Source organism: Pristiophorus japonicus, chromosome 14 (genome assembly GCF_044704955.1).
Source record: "Pristiophorus japonicus isolate sPriJap1 chromosome 14, sPriJap1.hap1, whole genome shotgun sequence".
Lineage (NCBI taxonomy): Eukaryota > Metazoa > Chordata > Chondrichthyes > Pristiophoridae > Pristiophorus > Pristiophorus japonicus.
In genome coordinates this window covers 178,585,391-178,611,986 of record NC_091990.1, presented here as the reverse complement: position 1 = coordinate 178,611,986, position 26,596 = coordinate 178,585,391, and the positions used below count along the sequence as shown (strand labels likewise).

At 47.5% G+C, this 26,596-nt stretch overlaps 1 protein-coding gene across 1 annotated transcript; it reads right to left on the bottom strand.

Moving 5' to 3' along the window:
* Positions 1 to 14,776: 14,776 nt before the first annotated feature.
* On the bottom strand, positions 14,777 to 23,656 carry LOC139279558 (protein phosphatase 1 regulatory subunit 15A). The gene is made up of 3 exons (XM_070898682.1): positions 23,146 to 23,656; positions 18,140 to 19,023; positions 14,777 to 15,673 (listed from the first exon to the last, which is right to left on the bottom strand). Exons 1-3 carry the CDS (start codon positions 23,291 to 23,293, stop codon positions 15,467 to 15,469), a joined length of 1,239 nt encoding a protein of 412 aa, XP_070754783.1. The 5' UTR covers positions 23,294 to 23,656; the 3' UTR covers positions 14,777 to 15,466.
* Between the last annotated feature and the right edge of the window lie 2,940 nt (positions 23,657 to 26,596).

Sequence of the window (26,596 nt, the reverse complement as noted above, 5' to 3'; positions counted from 1 at the left end):
ATCAATATCTGGTTATTTAGGTGTTTGTGGAGAGAAAAGTATTGGCCAGGACATCAGGGAGATCTCCCCTGCTCTTCTTCAAATAGTGCCGCGACAGCTGAAGGGCTGGATTTTCGGCTCATTTACGCCCCGTTTCGCACCTGGGCAAGGCGCAAAAAAAATGATTTTTTGGGGAGGCGTGAAACGGGACGCACAAGATTTTGCGCCTGGGCAGAACTTCCGGCGATGGTTTTGCGCCTGTCGGCTGTTTTTACTGTTTGAATGACATAAATCATCGTGCATCGCTGCGCTAGTGCCCCGGGCGGAACTTTCGAGCATTTCGCCCGATTTAGCGTCTGCCCACCAGCAAAAAGCAGTCACACCCCGGGCGCACCAGACGCTAATGGTGCCATCTTGGAAACGGAAGAGAAAGTCGGGATTGTGAGTGATTAAAAGCATTGGGAGAAGAATGCTGCATTACTGCATAATTTTCATTGTGAAATTTATGTAAGTTTATAGTTTGTTTTAAAGGACATTTTAAAAGATGGGGGCTATAATATGTCAGCCATTATTCCAGGCTGCTATAGTTATACGGCGTTGGGCTGCAAGGCAGCTTATTGATGATCATTTTCAACATAATCAAAGAGATCGCAAACATATGGGGAGGAGGCCTTACCCCCAATGACTTTACAGGGAACATCGCTCATACCTGCAGCTCAGAGACACAGTGCATTAGAAGGCTGCGCTACCGAAAAGAAGGGCTGACAAGAGATATGCCAGCTCATACAGGCAGACCTACAGCACACGAGTGGCAATGGGACTGCACTGCCCGTCGAGGTGAAGGTGACTGCGGCACTTGCCTTCTATGCCTGCAGCTCCTTTCAGGCATCAGAGGGAGACATATGCTCTATCTCGCAGCACGCTACACATTGCTGCAATCGCCTGATGACTAATGCACTACGCACGCAGGATAGGACTTCATAAACTTCCCAATGACCAAGGAGGCCCAGAATTAGAGGGCTGTCGGTTTTGGACGATTTGCTGGCTTCCCCAAGGTTCAGGGTGCACATTGCCCTGCGAGCATCTTTACAGAATCCAGATGTTTACCAAAACCAAAAGGGATTCCACTCCATGAACGTACAGATCGTCTGTGACCCTACTCAGCGCATCATGGCACTCAATGCCCAATATCCAGGGAGCATCCATGATGCTTTCATCTTGCTAGAGAGCGGTGTCTCAGGTTTGTTCCAGCGTCAAACACAAGGCCAGAGCTGGATGCTTGGGGACAAAGGTTATGGCCTTGCCACCTGGCTCATGACCCCGCTCTAGAACAGGTCAGACAGAAGCCGAGCATCGCTATAATGAGAGCCGTGCAGCCACATGTAACATCGTCGACCAGACAATTGGAGTGCTGAAGCAGCGCTTCCGATGTCTGGACCACTCTGGAGGCTGCCTGCAATACATCCCTCAGTAGGTCTCTGAGTTCATTGTGGTGTGCTGCATGGTACACAACTTAGTCATCATGAGGGGACAGGATGTGCCAATGGGGATCGCAGAACCACCTCGGGAGAGAGGGGAGAGGGGTGGAGGAGCAAGACAAGGAAGAGGAGCCTGGTGAGGAACCCATGCCACCATCACTTCCACCACAACCACAGGGGAGGCATCATGGAAATTTCACTGATGTAAAAGCCTTACGTCAGCAGTTCATAATTGAACACTTTGCTTGAAGAGTGAACGGCAGGTTTGACCATTGCCTGGCCACTCTATCCCACCATGTTGACTATTCCCCCACTTATTCTGCAAATGAGACACTACACAGGAATGGTTAAGGTGAATAAAAGAATTTATGAAACATTGTAAACTTTTATAACTTTGCTAACATAATTTGCAAACGTTGAAACTTTAATAAAACAACATAAATGAACTGCATGCAGCAGTGTGATTAAACAACATTATAACCAACACCCCTGCCCCACTGTCTTTTACCACCAGCTTTCCCCCTGCCCACCCGTACCCTCCCTTGCCAGCTCCTCATACCCAAAGTAGCACCACGATAGCGAGCAGCAACATTGTCAGAGCGTTGCTGTGTTGGGCCGGGGAAGAGGCAATGGAGATGCCATCTGGGGAGACACTGGACCAGCTCGTGACATGGAAGGACCGGCTTCTGACTGGCGAGCCTCTTCATCGGCATCGCCAGTCACAGGTGGTTGGGGTCTGAGTGTGCCCGTCACAGGTGGTTGGGGTCCGAGTGTGCCCGTCACAGGTGGTTGGGGTCCGAGTGTGCCAGTCACAGGTGGTTGGGGTCTGAGTGTGCCAGTCACAGGTGGTTGGGGTCCGAGTGTGCCCGTCACAGGTGGTGTGGGGGTGGTGTCAGTGTCACACTGGGGGAACTCGGAAAGGCTGATCGCCACACTCTCCGGGACTCCAGTGTGACTGGTAGAGGCCACCAGCCTCGTGTGGGCAGTGATGGTCTCGCAGGTTGCACGGCTCGCACCGACACAATCTGCAACCCCACCTCCATAATGGTCGCAGTGAGATTCTCGATGGTCATGAGAATCCTACCCAGGACATCAAGGAGCTGCTGGGTGAGCGGGATGCTCTCCCTGCCAGTTCCACATCTGCCCGTTTGTCAGCAGACTGACTTTGCCATCGCACCCTCTGAAGAGATGACATATGAGATTCGACCCCAGAACTGCGTTGCTGCACTAGTCGCAGGAGCCTCGGAGGTATCAGAGCCCAGGAAAGTTACATCATCCTCGGACGAGGTGTGTTTGCCAGTGGAAAAAGAGGGCACCTGCCCCCAACTGGAGTCGGCTGCTCTGTGAACTCCTCTTCCTCTACTCCCTCCTCCACATGATGGCCTGACGTGGTGGGTTGATCAGAGTGATGCAGTGCCTGTGACTGTCACCTGGAAGTAGAAAGCAACAGACGAGTGGTTAGCAGCAGGGGAGAGGGCAGGGTGACATGAAGGAGGTCGCATAGCACAGGCTCATTTGAAGGACCGCCGCTACTCCATTATATCTGGTCCAGAGGCACTGCATCAGGAGGCGGGAGACTGAGGGGCAGTTCGTGAGGCCCAAAAGGAGCGTCGAGGAGGCTAGCCAGTGCAGCTGCAGCAGGGTGAGAAAGCAAAAAAAGTAGAAAGAAATCGAAGGGTGACGTCACAGCCAAGGGGGTAAGTGATTGGTGAGTAGATTTTCCTTTTCTTTTTCTTTATCAGTAGATACCCTTTAGCATTGTTATTGCCCAATTAAGTCAATCTAAGCGTTAAGTCATAGCAGGAGAGCTCGGACACATGTCATACATCTCCTGTGCTATATGGGAACTCAGGGACGCTTCCAGTGTTCCTGACAACTACATGTGCGGGAAATGTATCCGGCTGCAGCACTTGACAGACTGCATTGCGGCACTGGAGCGGAGGGTGGATTTACTCGGGAGCATCCACGATGCTGAGGATGTCGTGAATAGCACGCTTTAGTGAGTTGGTCACACCGTAGGTAAAGGTTACACAGCCAGATAGGGGATGGGTGACCAACAGGAAGAGCAGTGGAAGGAAGGTAGTACAGGGATCCCCTGCGGTCATCCCCCTGCAAAATAGATACACCGCTTTGGGTACTGTTGAGGGGGATGACTCATCAGGGGAGAGCAGCAGCAGCCAAGTTCATGGCACCATGGCTGGCTCTGCTGCACAGGAGGGCAGGAAAAAGAGTGGGAGAGGTATTGTGATAGCGGATTCTATTGTAAGGTGGAATAGATAGACGTTTTTGCGGTCGCAATCGAGACTCCAGGATGGTATGTTGCCTCCCTGGTGCAAGGGTCAAGGATATCTCGGAGCGGCTGCAGGACATTTTGAAGGGGGAGGGTGAACAGCCAGTTGTCGTGGTGCATATAGGTACCAACGATATAGGTAAAAAATTGGATGAGGTCCTCAAGACGAATTTAGGGAGCTAGGAGCTAAATTAAAAAATAGGACCTCAAAAGTAGTAATCTCAGGATTGCTACCAGTGCCATGTGCTAGTCAGAGTAGGAATCGCAGGATAGCTCAGATGAATACATGGCTTGAGGAGTGGTGCAGAAGGGAGGGATTCAAATTCCTGGGACATTGGAACCGGTTCTGGGGGAGGTGGGACCAGTACAAACCGGACGGTCTGCACCTGGGCAGGAACGGAACCAATGTCCGAGGGGGAGTATTTGCTAGTGCTGTTGGGGAGGGGGATGGGAACCTATGGAGGGCGACAGAGGGAAGTAGAATGGGGGCAGAAGCAAAAAATAGAAAGAAGAAAAGGAAAAGTGGAGGGCAGAGAAACCCAAGGCAAAAGGCAAAAAGGGCCACATTACATCAAAATTCTAAAGGGGCAAAGTGTGTTAAAAAGACAAGCCTGAAGACTCTGTGCCTCAATGCGAGGAGTATTCGTAATAGGGTGGACGAATTAACTGCGCAGATAGCCGTTAACGGATATGATGTAATTGGCATCACGGAGACATGGCTCGGGGGGGGGGGGGGGGGGGGGGGGGCAAGGCTGAGAACTCAACATTCAGGAAGGATAGGCAGAAAGGAAAAGGAGGTGGGGTGGCGTTGCTGGTTAAAGAGGAAATTAACACAATAGTAAGGAAGGACATTAGCTTGGATGATGTGGAATCGGTATGGGTGGAGCTACAGAATACCAAAGGGCAGAAAACGCTAGTGGGAGTTGTGTACAGACCACCAAACAGTAGCAGTGAGGTTGGGGACAGCATCAAACAAGAAATTTAGGGATGCGTGCAATAAAGGTACAGTAGTTATCATGGGCAACTTTAATCTACATATTCATTGGGCTAACCAAACTGATAGCAATGCAGTGGAGGAGGATTTCCTGAAGTGTATTAGGGATGACTTTCCAGACCAATATGTCAAGGAACCAACTAGAGGGCTGGCCATCCTAGACTGGATTATGTGTAATGAGAAAGGACTAATTAGCAATCTTGTGGTCTCCTAATCTGAGGAAGGACATTCTTGCTATTGAAGGAGTGCAGCGAAGGTTCACCAGATTGATTCCCAGGATGGCAGGACTGATATATGAGGAGAGACTGGATCGACTAGGCCTGTATTCACTCGATTTCAGAAGGATGAGAGGGGATCTCATAAAAACATATAAAATTCTTACAGGTTAGATGCAGGAAGAATGTTCGCAATGTTGGGGAAGTCCAGAACCAGGGACATAGTCTAAGGATAAGGGGTAAGCCATTTAGGACTGAGATGAGGAGACACTTCTTCACTCAAAGTTGTTAACCTATGGAATTCTCTACTGCAGAGAGTTGTTGATGCCAGTTCATTGGATATATTCAAGAGAGAGTTAGATATGGCTCTTACAGTTAATGGGATCAAGGGGTATGGAGAGAAAGCAGGAAAGGGGTACTGAGGGAATGATCAGCCATGATCTTATTGAATGGTGGTGCAGGCTCGAAGGGCCGAATAGCCTACTCTTGCACCTATTTTCTATGTTTCTATGCATCATATTGCCTCAACCCAGCCCAGGGAGTGTGCAGGACTTACCCTCAGTATGCAAGCAGAGGTCAGCACGAGCTTTGGCAGGTGCCCGACCTGAGATGCCGATGAGGCCGGTCACTCTCTCCTCCAGGTCAGTAAGTGGCAGGGCCTGAGGCAGACTGCCGCCTTTCCGCACCTGCTCGCGCCGATTATGGGACTTCTTTGCCTGCAAAGGTGAAAATGGGAATGGTTACCAGAGGGTGCAACTGCTCTTGTGGCACACACAGATAGCCACCAAAGCACTTATAACATACTGTCTGAATGTAATACAGTCCTCTGTTTAATGGCCTTGGAAAATGCACGTGGTTCATCAGGAGGACATCAAAGTGCGGAAACAGCTTGAGATCTCAGAAAGCAATTTTAATAGTGTGTAAAGATCATTCAAGGCAAATAAGGTGCCACACTAAGCCTACCGATGTGTTATGCATTTTAGGAGGCAATCCACTGAGTGCTGATAGACAGCAACAGCATGAGAACAAATGACGTCAGATTTATAATTTAAGCAATAAAAGGAGTGCATCAATAAAAATTGTACTCACTCTAATGACCCTACAAAGATCATTAAACTTTTTCCGGCACCGATTCCCACTCGTGACCACGGTGTCCGAGGCAGAGATCTCCTCAGCAATCTCCCTCCATATTCTGTTAAAAATGGATGGCAGGGGTGGAGATCCGACCCTCCTGTGTAATTCCTGCCGTCTCCTCTCCACAGCCCCAAGAGCTTCGTTAGCGTGCCAGACGATTTTCACAAGAAGCTGTCTACTGTCCTCCTCCATCATCAAAACCGAATAATAAAATGGTCGATTCAGCCCCAAGTGTACTGCGCATGCACGCAGCCGCGCCCTGCACCGGCGTTTGGGCAGCAGACCAGAGGCACGAGAATGTTTTTTTTTTCAGGGTCGGAACTTGCGGCACACAAATTCTATGGTGCAAACCGAAGTTAGCGCTCACGCCCGTCATGAATGTTTATTTGGCGAAAGTTGCGTGCTCTGCGCTAACGTCAACCCAGCACGAAAATTTTGATTTTGCCGCGATTTGCGCCCGCAAACGGACGCAATCCCAAAAAGCTGAAAATCCAGCCCTTAATGTTAACCTAAGAGGGCCGACAGGGCCTCGGTTTTGCATCTCATCCAAAAGATGACACCTTCGACAGTTCAGCACTCCCTCAGTTGTGCATTGAAGAAAGACATTGGTGCAGAAATTGCGCTCAGAGGCTTCCTGCGGGCAGATGCCTCCAACCTGAAAAATATCTACGAACCTACCCGGTAGCCCGGGAGGTTCGGTGACTTGCAGTCGTGGGGCTCTATGCGAAGCCCACATATCCCAGGGACGAAGGCGTTTCACACGCATCCCTGGGATCATGTGGGCCGGGCCAACCAATCAAAAATAGTCGTATTTTTTTTAAAAATCACTAAAATAAAATCAAAAAGGAATTTAAATAATTATTTGAAACAAAGTTTTAATTTTTTGAAAAATAAATTTACATATTTTAAAGGGTCTAAAAATAAACTTACCTTATTTCACAGGTTTTTAAATGTTTGAATTATTGAAAAAAAATTATTTTTCTGTCCTTTAAAAGACTTACGCTGATCAGTCATAAGAATTTCACAGGCATTCGCTGGGCCTTTTCTTCTAGATTCGTGCGATCAGTCAGGAGGATTCTTGACAGATCGCAAGTTCCGGATTTAGGCGCAGCACAGTGTATGCCTAAACCGGGAACTTGCAGGGCCCCTATGGGCACGTGCATTCCTTGTACACACCTGTAGGGGCCGTGAATTCAGGACCATTGCAAAGAAGAGTCATAGAGCTAATCCCGAGTGTCAGGGGAAAGACTGAAGAAACTTAGCATTTCCAACCTGGAAAGTAGGTTCCTGAGAGGCAGTCTTAGAGCGATATGTATGTTAAGGGCAGAGAAAAAGTTAGCTCCGAATATTACTTTAAATTAAACTGTGGCAGTAGCAATAAGGGACACAGGTTCAAGCGAAAGAAGGGTAATTTTAGGACAATTATCAGGACATTCTTCACAGAGTGATCAACATGTGGAATAAATATTCCAGAGTACTAGAGGCAAACGAGGGGTGGATGTCAGGATCTGTTCGGATGAATGAATCAAGACAGGTTTGTAAAGACAAGAATTCACAATAAAGGAAATTTCACAGCAACACTTGTATGAAAATCTAACCGGTAAATGTACCGTTAATGCTGCATTACAGCACCACCTTGTGGCTCACTAAAAGACTATGGATGTTTTTCCATTGACATTTGCCCAAACATTACTGTATGGTGGGGTTATTTTTTAAATTCTGCCTGACCCACTCGGGCACGTCATGTTTTCATCAATGTTGCCCAGACATTCCATGTTGGCAATTCCAGAATTGTTAAAATGAACTTGCACTTCCACTGAAACCATGGGGAGCAGTATCCTTCTTGTTCAGATATTAGCTGCAGGTATCAACTGTTTAATAATTAATTATTGCTCCCATATCAGTACAATAGCAATGAGAATGCAGACCAATCAGTTCAACTTGCATATCTAGTCAGCTATATCAGTGTACCTGTATACCATCTAATTCCCCCAATCCTTTGCATTGCAGGATCTATTACTTATTCCATATCCATACATATTCCATATCTCCCTTGATGGGTGATCCATCACTTGCCTTCCTCAGTAAATCACCACCTCGATTTTAAAATTCTCATCCTCGTTTTCAAAGCAGTGTCCCCCTCTATCTCATAACATTCCTCCAGCCCTCTCCTAGTAAAAGATCCTCTTGGAATGAGTGATCACAGTATGGTTGAATTTGTACTACAGATTGAGGGTGAGGAAGTTGTGTCAGAAACGAGCGTACTATGCTTAAACAAAGGGGACTACAGTGGGATGAGGGCAGAGTTGGCTAAAGTAGACTGGGAACACAGACTAAACGGTGGCACAATTGAGGAACAGTGGAGGACTTTTAAGGAGCTCTTTCATAATGCGCAACAAAAATATATTCCAGTGAAAAAGAAGGGCGGTAAGAGAAGGGATAACCAGCTGTGGATAACCAAGGAAATAAAGGAAAGTATCAAATTAAAGACCAATGTGTATAAGGTGGCCAAGGTTAGTGGGAAAATAGAAGATTGGGAAAATTTTAAACAACAGCAAAGAATGACTAAAAAAGCAATAAAGAAAGGAAAGATAGATTACGAAGGTAAACTTGCGCAAAACATAAAAACAGATAGTAAAAGCTTTTACCGATATATAAAACGGAAAAGAGTGACTAATGTAAATGTTGGTCCCTTAGAAGATGAGAAGGGGGATTTAATAATGGGAAATGTGGAAATGGCTGAGTCCTTAAACAATTATTATGCTTCGGTCTTTACAGTGGAAGACACAAAAACCATGCCAAAAATTGCTGGTCACAGGAATGTGGGAAGAGAGGACCTTCAGACAATCACTATCACTAGGGGGGTAGTGCTGGACAGGCTAATGGGACTCAAGGTAGACAAGTCCCCTGGTCCTGATGAAATGCATCCCAGGGTATTAAAAGAGATGGCGGAATTTATAGCAGATGCATTCATTATAATCTACCAAAGTTCTCTGGACTCTGGGGAGATACCAGCGGATTGGAAAGCAGCTAATGGAACGCCTCTGTTTAAAAAAGGGGGCAGACAAAAGGCAGGTAACTATAGGCCGGTTAGTTTAACATCTGTAGTGGGGAAAATGCTTGAAACCATCATTAAGGAAGAAATAGCGGGACATCTAGATAGGAATAGTGCAATCAAGCAGACGCAGCATGGATTCATGAAGGGGAAATCATGTTTAACTGATTTACTAGAATTCTTTGATTTAACAAGCATGGTGGATAGAGGTGTACCGATGGATGTTGTGTATTTTGATTTCCAAAAAGCATTCGATAAGGTGCCACACAAAAGGTTACTGCAGAAGATAAAGGTACGCGGAGTCAGAGGAAATGTATTAGCATGGATAGAGAATTGGCTGGCGAACAGAAAGCAGAGAGTCGGGATAAATGGGTCCTTTTCGGGTTGGAAATCGGTGGTTAGTGGTGTGCCACAGGGATCGGTGCTGGGACCACAACAGTTTACAATATACATTGATGATCTGGAAGAGGGGACAGAGTGTAGTGTAACAAAATTTGCAGATGACAAAAAGATTAGTGGGAAAGCGGGTTGTGTAGAGGACAGAGAGAGGCTGCAAAGAGATTTGGATAGGTTAAGCGAATGGGCTAAGGTTTGGCAGATGGAATACAATGTCGGAAAGTGTGAGGTCATCCACCTTGGGGGAAAAAAAAACAGGAAAAATGGAACATTATTTGAATGGGGAGAAATTACAACATGCTGAGGTGCAGAGGGACCTGGGGGTCCTTGTGCATGAATCCCAAAAAGTTAGTTTGCAGGTGCAGCAGGTAATCAGGATGGTGAATGGAATGTTGGCCTTCATTGCGAGAGGGATGGAGTACAAAAGCAGGGAGGTCCTGCTGCAACTGTATAGGGTATTGGTGAGGCCGCACCTGGAGTACTGCGTGCAGTTTTGGTCACCTTACTTAAGGAAGGATATACTGGCTTTGGAGGGGGTACAGAGACGATTCACGAGGCTGATTCCGGAGATAAGGGGGTTACCTTATGATAATAGATTGAGTAGACTGGGTCTTTACACGTTGGAGTTCAGAAGGATGAGGGGTGATCTTATAGAAACATTTAAAATAATGAAAGGGATAGACAAGATAGAGGCAGAGAGGTTGTTTCCACTGGTCAGGAGACTGGAACGAGGGGGCACAGCCTCAAAATACAGGGGAGCCAATTTAAAACCGAGTTGAGAAGGAATTTCTTCTCCCAGAGGGTTGTGAATCTGTGGAATTCTCTGCCCAAGGAAGCAGTTGAGGCTAGTTCATTGAATGTATTCAAGTCACCGATAGATAGATTTTTAACCAATAAGGGAATTAAGGGTTACGGGGAGCGGGTGGGTAAGTGAAGCTGAGTTCACGGCCAGATCAGCCATGATCTTGTTGAATGGCGGAGCAGGCTCGAGGGGCTAGATGGCCTACTGTTCCTAATTCTTATGTTCTTATGTTCAACCAATATTCTCTGTAAGCTGCAAGTCGTTCTGCTCAGCCTGTTTATTTTAGTGCTCGGTCCCTTTAAATTTCCATGAATGTGCAGTATTTACAATGGAGAAGCCGGTGAACGGGCTACACGGGACCTTTGCCATTACTGCACAGCTTAAAAGAAACATCGTCCACACTCCTCCAATAATAGCCTCTTGCGCATCCCTGCTTTTCATTGCTCCACTATTGGCGACTGTGTCTTCAGCTGCCTAGGCCCTAGGCTCTGAAATTCCCTCCCTAAACCTCATCCCATCTCCTCCTTTAAGACACTCCTTAAAACCCACCTCTGTGGCCAAGCTTTTGGTCACCTGTCTTAGTATCTCCTTACATGGTTTGGTGTCATATTTTGTTTGATAATGCTCCTGTGAAGTTCCTTGGGGCATTTTACTACCTTAAAGGTGCTATATAAATTCAAGTTGTTGACATTGCATTGGGGGGGTTCCAACTCATGTTTTATTACTTAAGTCCCTTAATATATCCCTTACATCAGGGGTCTCTGCTACTCATACACCACCCAGTACATTCCTCAAATTGTGCAGTCTGCACAATAGATAGGAAAAGAAAAAGAAAGGAATAGAAAAGGTTGTATATGATTGACAAGGTAAAGGAATAATAATCCTCAGTTCAATTAAGCCATTCAACTGTTGTGTACAATGAATGATGCTTGCAACTTGGGATGGCCAAAGGAGATGCAGGACGAGTGTTGAATAATTTGCTGCTGCTAAAGACTCTGATAAGGCACATGTAGAGAACAAGGCAAAGCAGGGCATCTATTATCTACTTTAGTGGTCGAAAGTGTAGAAACTCCTGCAATGTCCCCAATGGCTGCCTAAAATGATCCTGTGGCACAAGAGTTGAGAGTATTGTCACCAGTCGTGCAGTGCAGATGAGAACTGCCTGCTTGAGTTCATGCACCAGGCCACACACTTGGGTCACAGTGCCCTTGCTGAACCAGAGCCTCATGCTTTCAGGAATGTCAAAATCAGTGATTCTGTAATGTAACAGATCTGTTCTTTATGGTCACAGGTGATGTTCTACAGCAACTTAACTGTGATACAACCAACAATGGCCAGTGTGCCCCAGTCTATGGGGCTAAGTCCTCTGTATAATTCTTTTCTGATAATACATGCAAATCTTGCACTTACTTTGTATGATTAACTCGCATTCTGAAGAAAAGTTGAAAACATAATCAGCCCTGAGCAAAATTATGCACATTTTGACAAAGGCTTACAAAAATTTAGCATTGATGGAATATTTAGTGTATTCTTTCTTGCTAGTCACAGTACATACACTACTAAAACTGGTCACTGCTAAGCTGTTTCAGCAAGCTATAGAGAATATATTATTGCCATCCAGCATGTCAAAGCAACTGATACAAGAACATAACAATTCGGAGCAGGAGTAGCCAATTAAGCCCCTCGAGCCTGCTCCGGCATTCAATAAGATCATGGCTGATCCTCTACCTCAACTTTCCTGCACTGTCCCCATGCATGATATAACTATGGAATAATAGACATCAACTGGAATGCTCCTGTACCTACATGATGGCCATTAATCTTGGATTGGAACGGTTAGAAATCAGGGATGTATTAAACGGATATATATATGCTGTATTTTAAATAGTTGTTTTGAATTGCAGATGGAAAGTCTATTCAAATCAGAGAAATGGTGTGTATAGTTCTTTGTACTATATACAGTCTCCCTGTTGCTAAGCAATTATCTGTTGTTTTTAAGTTAAGACTTGAACCTTGTTTATGTATTTTATATATAATGCAAAGGGTAGGATTTGAAGTTAGCTTAACAAACCTACTGGTGAAGATAATGAATGGAAGTTGAGAGAGTTAACGTAAACATGTTGCTACGTCAGAAAAGAGATAACGTTTCTAAAGTGAGCACTTTTCTGGTTTGGCTTCATGGGATCATAGGAGAGGATAAGGAAGAGCGAGACGAGAGAGATTTCCACAGGAAGAAACCCTGGGTTAGTATAAACAGATAGTAACATGTTGCCAAAATTGTAAGACATCTTTAAGGAGGGTTCTTGGAACAAAAATTGAGACAAAGAACGAGAAATCTTATTGGATATTACATTTTTGGGGAAGCCTCCAGAGGGCAAAAGGTCTCGTCAATATTCCAGTGTGAGGTCCACCCCTAAAAAAAACAGAATTAAAAGTGACCTCCCTGAAGCTTGTAGGTACAGACGGTGTGAGGGGAGGGCGAAACTGAAGTCGAGCTGGTTGAACACGGAGTGATCCCAAGCTTTACTAAAGGAAGCCCTAGACAGAGAAAGAGACTGTAAACCAAAGAACTGCTCACGTGCGCCAGCCATTTGTCTGATCGAGATGGGTATTAACTATCTGTTACGGTTGTATGTTTTTGCAATATAACTAATGTGTTATATTCCATCTTAAACTCTGATTAAACAAAATATATCCACCAGATTGGTTTTACAGTCAAGTCTGATTATTAAAGTGACCAGAGATAGCCTAAAACGTGGCATATTACTAACAGAACTTATTTTGTGCAAAGAGTTTGGACCAGGTGTATTTGTTCTCCAGGAGAGTCAAGATATTCAATTTAATTACAAACATTGTGTGTGGCTGTTCTGAGGACACATTTGTTTGGCAGCTATGTGTGTGTGGTTAAATCCTGTGAACCTCCAACCACTACAAACCAGTTTTAATATGCTTTACTAAGACATTCGGAGCTATATTTTCAACAGCATTGCACGAAGACCAGTCAGTCTGAGGCCAGAAGAGATTCAGAGCAAGTCAATGAATCTAAGGCAGCAAATAGCCATACAGAAAGTAAAGGAGCTGTTCCTAGGCACAGTTTAATGCTGAGAGTTGGGATGACATGTTTAGAAAAGTTTGTAATTACTGTAAACATTATTTGAATTGAATACTACTCATTTATCAATAAATTGATCTGGTAATGTATTGCATGAGCCATAGTCAGAGTGCAGATGCTTCTGTCTCAAAAGTGAGAAGCTATAAAGGAAGCAGGTGATATATTCCAGTAATCTGGAGTGCAGTGATAAGGGTTCTCATTCAACCCTTGGGTCTTGCTACATTTACTTGTATAAAATTAGTAGGTTACGGTTAACTCCAGTTTGTAGGTTGGGGACGGGGGGGGGGGGGGGGAGGGGGGAAAGAGAGAGGATAGAAAGACAGTCCTCGTACAGGTGTAGCCATTGATGCTAAATCTAAAGAAAATATCTTGTAGAAAAACCCCAAACAGAAGATTTTGCTTCCTCAGTTAACTCACATCCATTTTTTTTGTTAAAATCAAGATCCAGAGCAAAACATACCACCTTGCCCACAATCCTTATTAAAAAAATAGTACATTATATTTTGCACAGTTTATTCAAAATATATATTTGTCTCTGCAAATTTACACCAGAATTGCTGATCGCAACAAAAGTAGACAATAAATCAATTAAATTTGATACACAAATGGAAAAACTCTACATTAAATTATACAATACATTAAACATTTTGTTGCAATTTACACATTTGAAATGTAACTACCTGTATTAAACTTTCAGTATCATTGTGAGAATATGCTATTTTGATCAGAAGATTCCAATGCTACATTTGAGAGACAAAACTATTTCACCCAGAAGCAGTTCTGCATTAGCTTTAACTCCTGGTGCTGTGGAATTCTGCCTTTACATTGCAGCAACAGAAATAATTGTGTAAGTACCTGCATACTGAAATTTGAAAAGCACAATTTCCTGATTGCTGAAGCTTCGTCAACGGCTGGGAAAGATCCGTAGAAGCCAATGATAGCTGCCTTGCACACGCGGAACTGTGCGCCAAAGTCAGCAATTTGCAGCAGCAATTCCAGTACGATTGCTGGCTGGCCAATTAGGAAAGATCTGTAGAGGCCGGCTGCCAGAACCAGTGCTTGAATTGCTGCTGCAATGCTACTATAACCTCTCTAATTCAGGTCTCAGGAGGGAGCAGCAGAACCTCATTTACTGTGTGGTTGCACTATTATTGGCACCAGCTGTAATATAAATATATCACCAAGTTGATATGTGGAACAATGAGGATTCAGCAAAGGTCATTGATTTGATACCTGATTTGTTCCTCCTCAGGCAATTTGTTTCAGCCTCATTTACAGGTTAGTAAGTTTGTTGATTCTGTTTTTTCTCGTCAGTGATTGACTCACTTATCTATATTCTCAATGGCACAAATTGCTTTTTTATAAAGCTCCAGTAGATGAGAGGCCGCCATTTTGAATCTGCGCTAATCATTTGTGGTCCAAGGCCACTTGAATACCATATCCCCTTCACCTGTGGTTATGCCTCCATCACTGTTGTTGGTTGATCAAAAACACACCGATTTCCCTTCCGCCCCAACGAGAGAAAGTAAGGCAATGTTGTCAGGGGCAGGATTATCTCATCTTCCATACAGCAAATTAAATGGTTCTATAAACTACAGCGCTTATAACTTTATAGAACTAGTGGTTATTATCTCTCCATCACCACTCCCCGCCCCCCCCACCACGTTATTTCATATGGGGAAACACCTGCCTGAACTGACACTTGAAATCTGGTGTAGAAAGCTACCTTCCATGACTCAGTGGTGCAGTGTGTTGGATCAAGAGTGGACGAAGACACTGCTCAGGATTGTTACCATGGACAAATAATCATCATTGTCTGTATGATACAAAAAAACCTCAAGTTACCTGGAAAGAGAGAGAGATTTATGCAAATCTCACTCATACTGTACTGAATTGTCCGAACCATTCCCGTGCACATCTGCAGACCAGCAAAGTACATTTGCATATCCATCACTTGCAGTATATCCATGAAGTGTTTTCTGGACTAAGCACATATTGGGGCACACTTTCCTCAATTCTGCTCATGAATTTTATCCCATATTTTTTGCCTGTGAATTCTCTGTAGACACCAACCAATTGCCAGCTCCGTGTTCCGAATCCTGTGCAGAAATCTGGCCCTGTCATGAGCCATCTGCACCCACTGGCCCCTGCGAGCTTCCCGTGATGCAAAGGCCCACGTTACCATTTTGTGAACTTCAACATGAGGTGAAAATCTGAGCTGGAAAAGAAAATGAATAAAATAAATGTGGAAACATTATTTAACAAAAATGAGGTAAATTTCACAAACTATCTCCTCTCGATGGCTTATTAGGCAATTGCACTGCCCACTGTGGTACTTGCAGAAGGGTAGTCCAGCCATAATCAGTGTTGGAACACAGGGACAGGAGTTGGCCATTCAGCCCCTCGAGTCTGTTCCATCATTCAATTAGATAGTGGCTGATCTGTTTCTTAACTAACTACCCACCTTCGTTCGGTTTCCCTGAATACCCTTGCGTAACAAAAATCTATCAATCTCAGTTCTGAAATTGTCAATTGACCCCCAGCTTCTGCAGCTTGTTGGGGGAAGAGAGTTCCAGATTTTCACTATAGATTCCAATGTAGAAAAGCAGTTTCTCACCCTCACAATTTTTATAATTCACAGAAAACAAAACTTGGAGATTAAAAAGATGCTGCATCAGTATAAATTGACTTCAACACCAAACTAGGAGGAGATGCTTAAAAAACAAAAATCAGGCAGGGTCCTAGTCATGATCCAGTAACTCCTGCTGGAAAGTGCTTGAACTGGATGTCGGGTAAGGATAGGATCGAGCTTGGATAAACTGATCCCCATAGCTGAATAACCTGCAACACTAATTGGCTCACAAGAAGAATGGTCACTTGTGCGACTTAGTGGAAGGCCTGAAGAAATGGGTTTTGCAGTTTGAAAATTACATTGAAACAAAATTACATGTATGGTTGGTACTGAGTACGAGTTCTAAAAATGGCAGCAGGCAAAGCCAGACAGTTCTCTCCCGATTATATTATCCCGGGGGTGGGGGGAGAGGGGGGCGTGCGCGTGGGAGGGCTGGGGAAATAAATGGACAAGAGATATATGCCTATAATATTTGGAAGAGAAATGATTGCCATTTTATGATTTATGGGGTTATGAAAATAAGACTTTCTGGTTTTGATTTGAGTGTGATAAACCTTTTTCTGTTTTAAACCAGAAACAAAATCCCTAATTGTGTTCGAATAAATAAGTAGCAAATGTCATATTATCTGACCATCACAGCCTAACAGAATTGCAATCGTGTCTATTTGCAACATCAAATTTCTGATTGGTCCTTTTGAGAGGACAAGACACACCCAGTAGTTTGTCTGGAATGTATAATTTGATCCTGCCTGCTAGAGCAATCAAGATCTTTGCAATGTGTAATTTGATCCATTAATTGTGACAGCCAGGCTCCAGAGCTCAGTGCTAAAATTACTGCTTTCAGGGAACAGACAGAGCTCACCCTCCTGGATTAGGAGCACTCACTCGAGTGTGCATTGGAAATCTGATCGATTTCGAATGCGCATGTGCAGTGATAAATGGGCACACATGAGCAGAGTCAAAAACACCATGCAAATAATCAGTCTGTAGACTTGCAGCAATTTATCACCATAATGAAATGTCTCAAACACTGCACACAGTTAAAACTGTCCCTTATTACGAATACTATGCAGAAACCATTAACAGCAAGATACGAATGAGCTGTTAATCAGTCGGTCAAAACACTATGAAAACTCCCCAGCTATTTAGAGAATGCTAAATACACTTTCTTATTGTAAAATCGATGCAAGAGAAGGAAACCAAAGTGACATTAAGCAAACTACAATATATCGAAAAGGGATATAGACAGGTACAAAATTATTTTAGTATTTTCATTCACATCATGACTCAGTGATTAAATGCATTGTGGTATGGTAATGAACCATAACAGACCAAAAAGGTCCCAGGTTGTATCTCTTGTCTGTGCCAATTTAGCTAATCACTATCCAGTAAATAAAGTGTTTCGAACTCAAGTTGAGAATAGAATTAGGCTTCAGTATAATGCTCTTTCTGTAATACTGCATCCTCTCTGGACTTCCAGGTGAAGAGTGGCCACTGAAATGAGTTCCTTCAGAGCAGGATAGGTGGAAAAAAAAGATTAAAAACAAGAGAGTAATTGAGAGCTTGTTTACTGTAGGACAAAAGCAAAATACTGCAGATACTGGAAATCTGAAATGAAAGCAGAAAATGCTGAAAACATTCAGCAGGTCAGGCAGTATGTGTTAATGTTTCAGGCCATTGGTCTTTCATCAGAATGGGAGGATATTAGTGATGAACACCTAACCAAGTACAGAGCCAGGTGAAAGGGAGAAGGAAAATAAAAAAGTGTTTGAGATCGGGTGGGAGGCAGGAGCGAGAGATAGGAGTGATTAAATGACAAGTGATGACAAGGCAAACTCAGGTGATAATGAAACAAATTTAGAAACAACAGTTCTGACAAAAGGTCATCGACCGGAAATGTTAAATCTGTTTCCCTCTCCACTGATGCTGCCTAACTTGCTGAGTACTTTCAGCATTTTCTGTTTTGTCTTTGTATAGAAACAAAATTTGGGTCCAGAGAAGGTGTAAATGGTCGCAGCAGAATAGCAGAGGATGTGGAAGACATGAGCATACCTTTTTAACAACTGCTTTCTCCACTTCCTTGTTTTCTCCTTCAGATTTTATGCATTTTGCTGACTTCCTTCCTGTATAAAATCTGACATTTGCTCCACTGCTGGGTTTGCAGAACTGTCGAAAATGTCTCTGTGGTAATATTAGTTTCTGTGATGTTGATGATTTTACTTTGGTCAAGATGTTTCTTCTGTTTTCATGTTCTCCCAAACCATGTCCAATCAAATTCACAGACACTTTTCTTTTTGTAAAAGAGCTGGTCTGACAAGCTGTGAAGTTCAGAGGATTGTAAGGGTCTGCAGTGAAGAAAGATTTCCAGAGCATTTCATCCTGCTCCTGATCACTCTCGTCACTAAATGAATCATCACTGCTGTACGGAGTGTCAGAATCTTCCTCGGACTCGTCCCATTCATCACTGTCAGTAGAGTTGTACTCTTCCTTAGTAGTCACCATGTTGTTCCATTCTGTTGGATATATCAAAGTTTTCGGAATTGTGCAATGACTGCTTAAGTGATTGACAGCTACACATTCACTATCAGTAGTACAGATCCTGTCATCCCTCATATGATCTTGGTTGGACTTCTTGTTAAGATAATGTTGAATGCAGTTCCCCTCAGGACTTAGTTGGGTATTGTCTTCTGATATAAACAAAGACTTGGAGGTTCCTTTGTTGCTGTTTAAATTGCATTTGGTTAAGTTCAACTGTGAATTAATTATGTCTGCTTGCTGTATAGACCCACACTGAAGAACACTTGCACTGGTCACTCTTCCAAACCAGGAGTAGATCAGTAATTCTTTATAACCTTTTTTTACTTCATCAATCTGCCCACTACTTGATGGTGCCTCTTCGGTAAGCTTGAAATGCATTGCTCTGCACAGCTGAAGAACTGCAAAGTATAAAATTCAAGATAATCAAATTGACTAGGATGGCACATCTTCGGTTTATTAAAAATAAGACACACTAAGAGTTGAATTACATAAAAATTAGGATGGAGACAAACTGATCATTTATTTTTACATACATTTTGTCCCTTTTCCAAAACTACCGAGCAGTGGTGAAACAAAAATCCATCTCACTTCACCAGGAAGGTGGCGTTTGCAAACAGTACCAAGAAGAATGATACACCATTAGTATTCTCTCAATATGCCTGGGACAATTGGGGTTGCAGCATACACCCATTCAATTCCTTCACTGCCAACCCTTCCAATATTCACATGTGTTTCATGAAGGCATCAATCTGTGGTGGTCTGCATCTATATTTTTCAGTCCTCCTGCACTTCAACTAAATGGCCATCCTGCACGTGTGTGAGCCCAGACAGTCAGTGTTGGCAGGCTAGCTAAATTGTTTGAAACCAAAGCAAAGCAATGGTGTGAAGTTGATGTATTTGCCCACTAAAGATGCCAGAAAAAGTTAGGGCTGGTGCATTCAGGAGTAAGTTAATTTTTAACGATATGGTAAATGATAAATACTACAAAAGCAGGAAAAATAAAGTAGATTCAAATCATGCACATGAATTAGATTAGAGCAAGTTAATGCTCCAAGGCAAAACAACCAGCTGAGCGAGGGAGAGGGAGAGGGAACGAGGGAGAGGGAGGGGGGGGAGCGAGGGAGGGAGAGGGGGGAGGGAGAGGGGGGAGCGAGGGAGGGAGAGGGGGGGAGAGAGAGGGGGGGGAGCGAGGGAGGGAGAGGGGGGGGGAGCGAGGGAGCGAGGGAGGGAGAGGAGGGGGAGCGAGGGAGGGAGGGAGGGGGGGGAGCGAGGGAGGGAGGGGGGGGGGGAGCGAGGGAGGGAGGGGGGGAGCGAGGGACGGAGAGGGGGGGGAGCGAGGGACGGAGAGGGGGGGGAGCGAGGGAGGGAGAGGAGGGGGAGCGAGGGAGGGAGAGGGGGAGAGCGAGGGAGGGAGAGGGGGAGAGCGAGGGAGGGAGAGGGGAGAGCGAGGGAGGGAGAGGGGGGAGCGAGGGAGGGAGAGGGGGGGGAGCGAGGGAGGGAGAGGGGGGGGGGAGAGGGGGGGGAGCGAGGGAGGGAGAGGGGTGGGAGCGAGGGAGGGAGAGGGGGGAGCGAGGGAGGGAGAGGGGGGGAGCGAGGGAGGGAGAGGGGGGGAGCGAGGGAGGGAGAGGGGGGGAGCGAGGGAGGGAGAGGGGGGGAGCGAGGGAGGGAGAGGGGGGGAGCGAGGGAGGGAGAGGGGGGGAGCGAGGGAGGGAGAGGGGGGGAGCGAGGGAGGGAGAGGGGGGGAGCGAGGGAGGGAGAGGGGGGGAGCGAGGGAGGGAGAGGGGGGGAGCGAGGGAGGGAGAGGGGGGGAGCGAGGGAGGGAGAGGGGGGGAGCGAGGGAGGGAGAGGGGGGGAGCGAGGGAGGGAGAGGGGGGGAGCGAGGGAGGGAGAGGGGGGGAGCGAGGGAGGGAGAGGGGGGGAGCGAGGGAGGGAGAGGGGGGGAGCGAGGGAGGGAGAGGGGGGGAGCGAGGGAGGGAGAGGGGGGGAGCGAGGGAGGGAGAGGGGGGGGAGCGAGGGAGGGAGAGGGGGGGGAGCGAGGGGGGGAGCGAGGGAGGGAGAGGGGGGGGAGCGAGGGAGGGAGAGGGGGGGAGCGAGGGAGGGAGAGGGGGGGAGCGAGGGAGGGAGAGGGGGGGAGCGAGGGAGGGAGAGGGGGGAGCGAGGGAGGGAGAGGGGGGGAGCGAGGGAGGGAGCGAGGGAGGGAGAGGGGGGGAGCGAGGGAGGGAGAGGGGGGAGAGGGGGGAGCGAGGGAGGGAGAGGGGGGAGCGAGGGAGGGAGAGGGGGGGAGCGAGGGAGGGAGAGGGGGGGAGCGAGGGAGGGAGCGAGGGAGGGAGAGGGGGGGAGCGAGGGAGGGAGAGGGGGGAGCGAGGGAGGGAGAGGGGGGAGCGAGGGAGGGAGAGGGGGGGAGCGAGGGAGGGAGAGGGGGGGGAGCGAGGGAGGGAGAGGGGGGAGCGAGGGAGGGAGAGGGGGGAGCGAGGGAGGGAGAGGGGGGGAGCGAGGGAGGGAGAGGGGGGGGAGCGAGGGAGGGAGAGGGGGGGGAGCGAGGGAGGGAGAGGGGGGGGAGCGAGGGAGGGAGAGGGGGGGGAGCGAGGGAGGGAGAGGGGGGAGTGAGGGAGGGAGAGGGGGGAGTGAGGGAGGGAGAGGGGGGGGAGCGAGGGAGGGAGAGGGGGGGAGCGAGGGAGGGAGAGGGGGGGAGCGAGGGAGGGAGAGGGGGGGGAGCGAGGGAGGGAGAGGGGGGGAGCGAGGGAGGGAGAGGGGGGGGAGCGAGGGAGGGAGAGGGGGGGGAGCGAGGGAGGGAGAGGGGGGGAGCGAGGGAGGGAGGGGGGGGGAGCGAGGGAGGGAGGGGGGGGAGCGAGGGAGGGAGAGGGGGGGAGCGAGGGAGGGAGAGGGGGGGAGCGAGGGAGGGAGAGGGGGGGAGCGAGGGAGGGAGAGGGGGGGAGCGAGGGAGGGAGAGGGGGGGGAGCGAGGGAGGGAGAGGGGGGGAGCGAGGGAGGGAGAGGGGGGGGAGCGAGGGAGGGAGAGGGGGGGGAGCGAGGGAGGGAGAGGGGGGGGAGCGAGGGAGGGGGGGAGCGAGGGAGGGAGAGGGGGGGAGCGAGGGAGGGAAGCGAGGGGGGGAGCGAGGGAGGGAAGCGAGGGAGGGAGAGGGGGGGAGCGAGGGAGGGAGAGGGGGGAGCGAGGGAGGGAGAGGGGGAGCGAGGGAGGGAGAGGGGGGAGCGAGGGAGGGAGAGGGGGGGAGCGAGGGAGGGAGAGGGGGGGAGCGAGGGAGAGGGGGGAGCGAGGGAGAGGGGGGAGCGAGGGAGAGGGGGGAGCGAGGGAGGGGGAGGGGGGAGCGAGGGAGGGGGAGGGGGGAGCGAGGGAGGGGGAGGGGGGAGCGAGGGAGGGGGAGGGGGGAGCGAGGGAGGGGGAGCGAGGGAGGGGGAGCGAGGGAGGGGGAGCGAGGGAGGGGGGGGGGAGCGAGGGAGGGAGGGGGGGGGGAGCGAGGGAGGGAGGGGGGGGGGAGCGAGGGAGGGAGGGGGGGGGAGCGAGGGAGGGAGGGGGGGGGGAGCGAGGGAGGGAGGGGGGGGGGAGCGAGGGAGGGAGGGGGGGGGGAGCGAGGGAGGGAGAGGGGGGGGAGCGAGGGGGGGAGCGAGGGAGGGAGAGGGGGGGGGGGGGGAGGAGAGAGAATGGGGTTTTAAAGGAACGCATTCTTTAACTTAACGTGTGGAGTCTTATTCCTTAAGAAAATTAGTGTTGTATATCTTTAAAAAAAGATATATATATGTATTATAATTTATTTTATTTTTTCCGTCTGTCTATTTTATCTCTGTTAATCCCATCTGCAATTCCCTCGCCGTATCATTTCCTGCCCACAGACTCCCTGTGAAGGGGGTAGCGAGGGGTCAGATTCCCGATGACTGCTCAAAAGTCGGCAAAAACTGAGTAGTTGCTGTCAGCAAGCTGAAAGCGAGTGCCGTTCCTTCACTGCTGACCGCAAAATCCGGGCCAGAGTGCGGGTTTTCTGACGCAGATTACGAGAAAGGATGCTGCACCACATACCCACGCTGGAAGAAGCGAAAGGAAGTGGCTGGCTCCGGGCTTATTACAGGCAACCGCTCCTTTTCAGGAGGCGGAAACGAGTAGGCAAAATTCAAATAAACGAATAAAGGAAGGTCCATTAGCGAGCATCAGTGATGGGCATTGCATTCGTATGTGGACATGTGTCAGACCACAACACTCGTCCGATTTCATCTCACTTTGCTCCCCTCCCCTCCCCTCCACCAGGACTGGGTGTGTTGCACACTATGGTCGAGCAGCCGTTAACAGCGGGGATCAAGTTAGAAAGCACTTACAGTCCGTATATCACATCACACGGATTAGAAAGTTTCACCAGCCCGACAGCGCAAACCGTGTTTCAGGAAAACAGAAATTGAGTTACATTAATAATGGATTACCACCAGCACTAGTCCCAGTACTTTGAACAGGGACACACACGCTTTTAATGTTTGAACACCGCACTCGCTGACCCGTGCCAGTTTCACACTCACCTGTGTGGAACTTGATCAACAGGCCAAGGAAGTCCCTGAACTGTGTCAGCAGAGTAAGCCCGAGGTGCCACAGCACGGAGAGTGAGCCGGTAACGCTAGCCATGAAGGCGGCCGAGTCTTCAGTGGAAAGGTGCTTTACAGGAACCATGGCAGGCAATACTTCAGGCCAGCAGCCCAGCGACGTTATAGTTAAACAAAAAACAAACGGGAAGTAGTCTGGAGCTCTCTCTTAACACAAAAAAGTTACCCGGAAGAAGGAATGTCAGCCGGTTAATGTATCCTATTTAATCCCGACTCCCAGCCTTTCGTCACTTCGCAATTAAATTCTGCTCCTCACAGACTGGTTTTCAAAGCCAGAAATGCTGAGAGTGGGCGGCGACGCTTGATTGCAATGTTCGGCTGTAACCAGAAAGTCCCTCCCCTCTTCAAGACAAACAGGTTCGAACATCCACCAGACGAAATGTCACTCAAACACCGGAGTTTCCCGGCTCTGAGTCGGGTTTCCATAACGTCACGGAGGAAACTCCGGCCCTGGCACCGAAAACGCGGCTATGCAGTCACACTAAATGAGTCAGAAACACTGCTGTCCCTGCTACCAGCTGCATAGAATGAAACGGCCATAAAATCTAACTTTATATGTACAAGAGAGAAGATGCTGCCTGATCTCCTGAGTATTTCCAGCATTTTCTGTTTTTATTTCATTTTTCCAGCATCAGCAGTATTTTGCTTTTGTAAGAGAGGAAATTCAGTTGTGGAGAATGACATTTAATCCGCGATTTATTTCCCGTGGTCATGGTATCAGACATTTTTTAACATTTGTTCATGGGATGTGGGCGATACTGGCAAGGCCAGCATTTATTGCCCATCCCTAATTGCTCTTGTGTAGGAGGTGGTGAGCCACCTTCTTGAACCGCTGCAATCCATGTGGTGAAGGTACTCCCACAGTGCTGTTAGGGAGGGAGTTCCAGGATTTTGATCCAGCAATGATGAAGGAACGGCGATATACTTCCAAGTCAGGATGGTGTGTGAGTTGGAGGGGAATGTGGAGGTGGTGGTAGTGCTCCCATGTGCCTGCTGCCATTGTCCTTCCAGGTGGTAGAGGTCGCAGGTTTGGGAGTTGCTGCAGTGCATTTTATAGATGGTACATACTGTAGCAAAGGTACGTTGGTGATGGAGGGAGTGAATGTTTAATGTGGTGGATGGAGTGCCAATCAAGCGGGCTGCTTTGTCCTGGATGGCGTCGAGCTTCCTGAGTGTTGTTGGAGTTGCACTCATCCAGGAGTGGAGAGTATTCTATCACACTCCTGACTTGTGCCTTGTAGATGGTAGAAAGGCTTTGGGGAGTTAGGAGGTGAGACACTCGCCGCAGAATACCCAGCCTCTGACCTGCTCTTGTTGCCACAGTACTTATGTGGCTGGTGCAGTTAAGTTTCTGGTCAATGGTTACCCCCTGGATGTTAACGGTTGGGGATTCAGTGATGGTAATGCCACTGAATGTCAAGGGAATGTGGTTAGTCTCTCGCTTGTTGGAGATAGCCATTGCCTGGTACTTGTGTGGCACAAATGTTACTTGCCACTTAGCAGCCCAAACCTGAATGTCATCCAGATCTTTCTGCATACGAACATGGACTGCTCCATTATCTCAGGAGTTGGAAATGGCACTGAACACTGTAATCATCAGCAAACATCCCCACTTCTGACCTTATGATGGAGAGGTCATTGATGAAGTAACTAAAGATGGTTGGGCCAAGGACACTGTCCTGAGGAACTGCTGCAATGATGTCTTGCAGCTGTGATGATTGACCTCTAATCACAACAACCATCTTCGTTTGTGTTAGGTATGGAGAGTTTTCCCTGATTCCCATTGACTTCAGTTCAACTAGAGCTCCTTGATGCCACACCCGGTCAAATGCTGCCTTGATGCAGTCACTCTCACCTCACCTCTGGAATTCAGCTCTTTTATCCATGTTTGGACCAAGGCTGTAATGAGGTCTGGAGCCAAATGTTCCTGGTGAAATCCAAATTGGGCATCGGTTGGCAGGCTATTGGTAAGTGTCGCTGGATAGTACTGTTGACGACACCTTCCATCACTTGGCTGATTGAGTAGACTGATGGGGCGATAATTGGCTGGATTCAATTGTCCTGCGTTTTTGCAGACAGGACATATATTGTCAGATAGATGCCAGTGTTGTAAGCTGTACTGGAATAGCTTGCCTAGAGATGCGGCTCATTCCGGAGCACATTGACAGCATGGAAGGAAACTATTTTGACCCATTGTGTCCACGCTGGCCGACAAGGAGCTATCCCACCTAATCCCATTTTCCAGCTGTTGGTACGTAGCCTTGTAGGTAACAGCACTTCAAGCGCACATCCAAGTATTTTTTTTTAAATGTGATGAGGGTTTCTGCTTCTACTACTCTTTCAAGCAGTGAGTTTCAAACACCCAGCACGCTCTGGGTGAAAAAAATGCCCCTCAAATCCCCTTTAAACCTCTTATCAATTACTTTAAATCTACAGCCCCTGGTTGTTGACTACTCTGCTAAGGGAATAGGTCCTTCCTATCCACTCGAGGCCCCTCATACTTTTATACATTTTAAGAGTCTCCCCTCAGCCTCCTCTGTTCCAAAGACAAACCCGGCCTATCCAATAGCTAAAATTCTCCAGTCCAAGCAACATTCCCGTAAATAATGTGGAATCTTTATGGATAGAGCTGCGGAATACCAAAGAGCAGAAAACACTAGTGGGCGTTGTTTACAGGCCACCAAACAGCAGTAGTGAGGTTGGGGACAGCATCAAACAAGAAATTAGGGATGCATGCAATAAAGCTAAGCAGTTATCATGGGCAACTTTAATCTACATTTAGATTGGGCTAACCAAACTGGTAGCAATACGGTGGAGGAGGATTTCCTGGAGTGCATTTGGGATGGTTTTCTTGACCAATATGTCAAGGAACCAGCTAGAGGGCTGGCCATCCTAGACTGGATGATGTGTAATGAGAAAGGACTAATTAGCAATCTTGTTGTGCGAGATCCCCTGGGGAAGAGTGACCCCATAATATGGTAGAATTCTTTATTAAGATGGAGAGTGACACAGTTAATTCAGAGACAAGGGTCCTGAACTTAAAGAAAGGTAACTTCGATGGTATGAGACGTGAATTGGCTAGAATAGACTGGTGAATTATACTTAAAGGGTTGACTGTGGATAGGCAATGGCAAACATTTAAAGATCACATGGATGAACTTCAACAATTGTATATCCCCATCTGGAGTAAAAATAAAACGGGGAAGGTGGCTCAACCATGGCTAACAAGGGAAATTAGGGATAGTGTTAAATCCAAGGAAGAGGCATATAAATTGGCCAGAAAAAGCAGCAAACCTGAGCACTGAGAAATTTAGAATTCAGCAGAGGAGGACAAAGGGTTTAATTAGTCGGGGGAAAATAGAGAATGAGA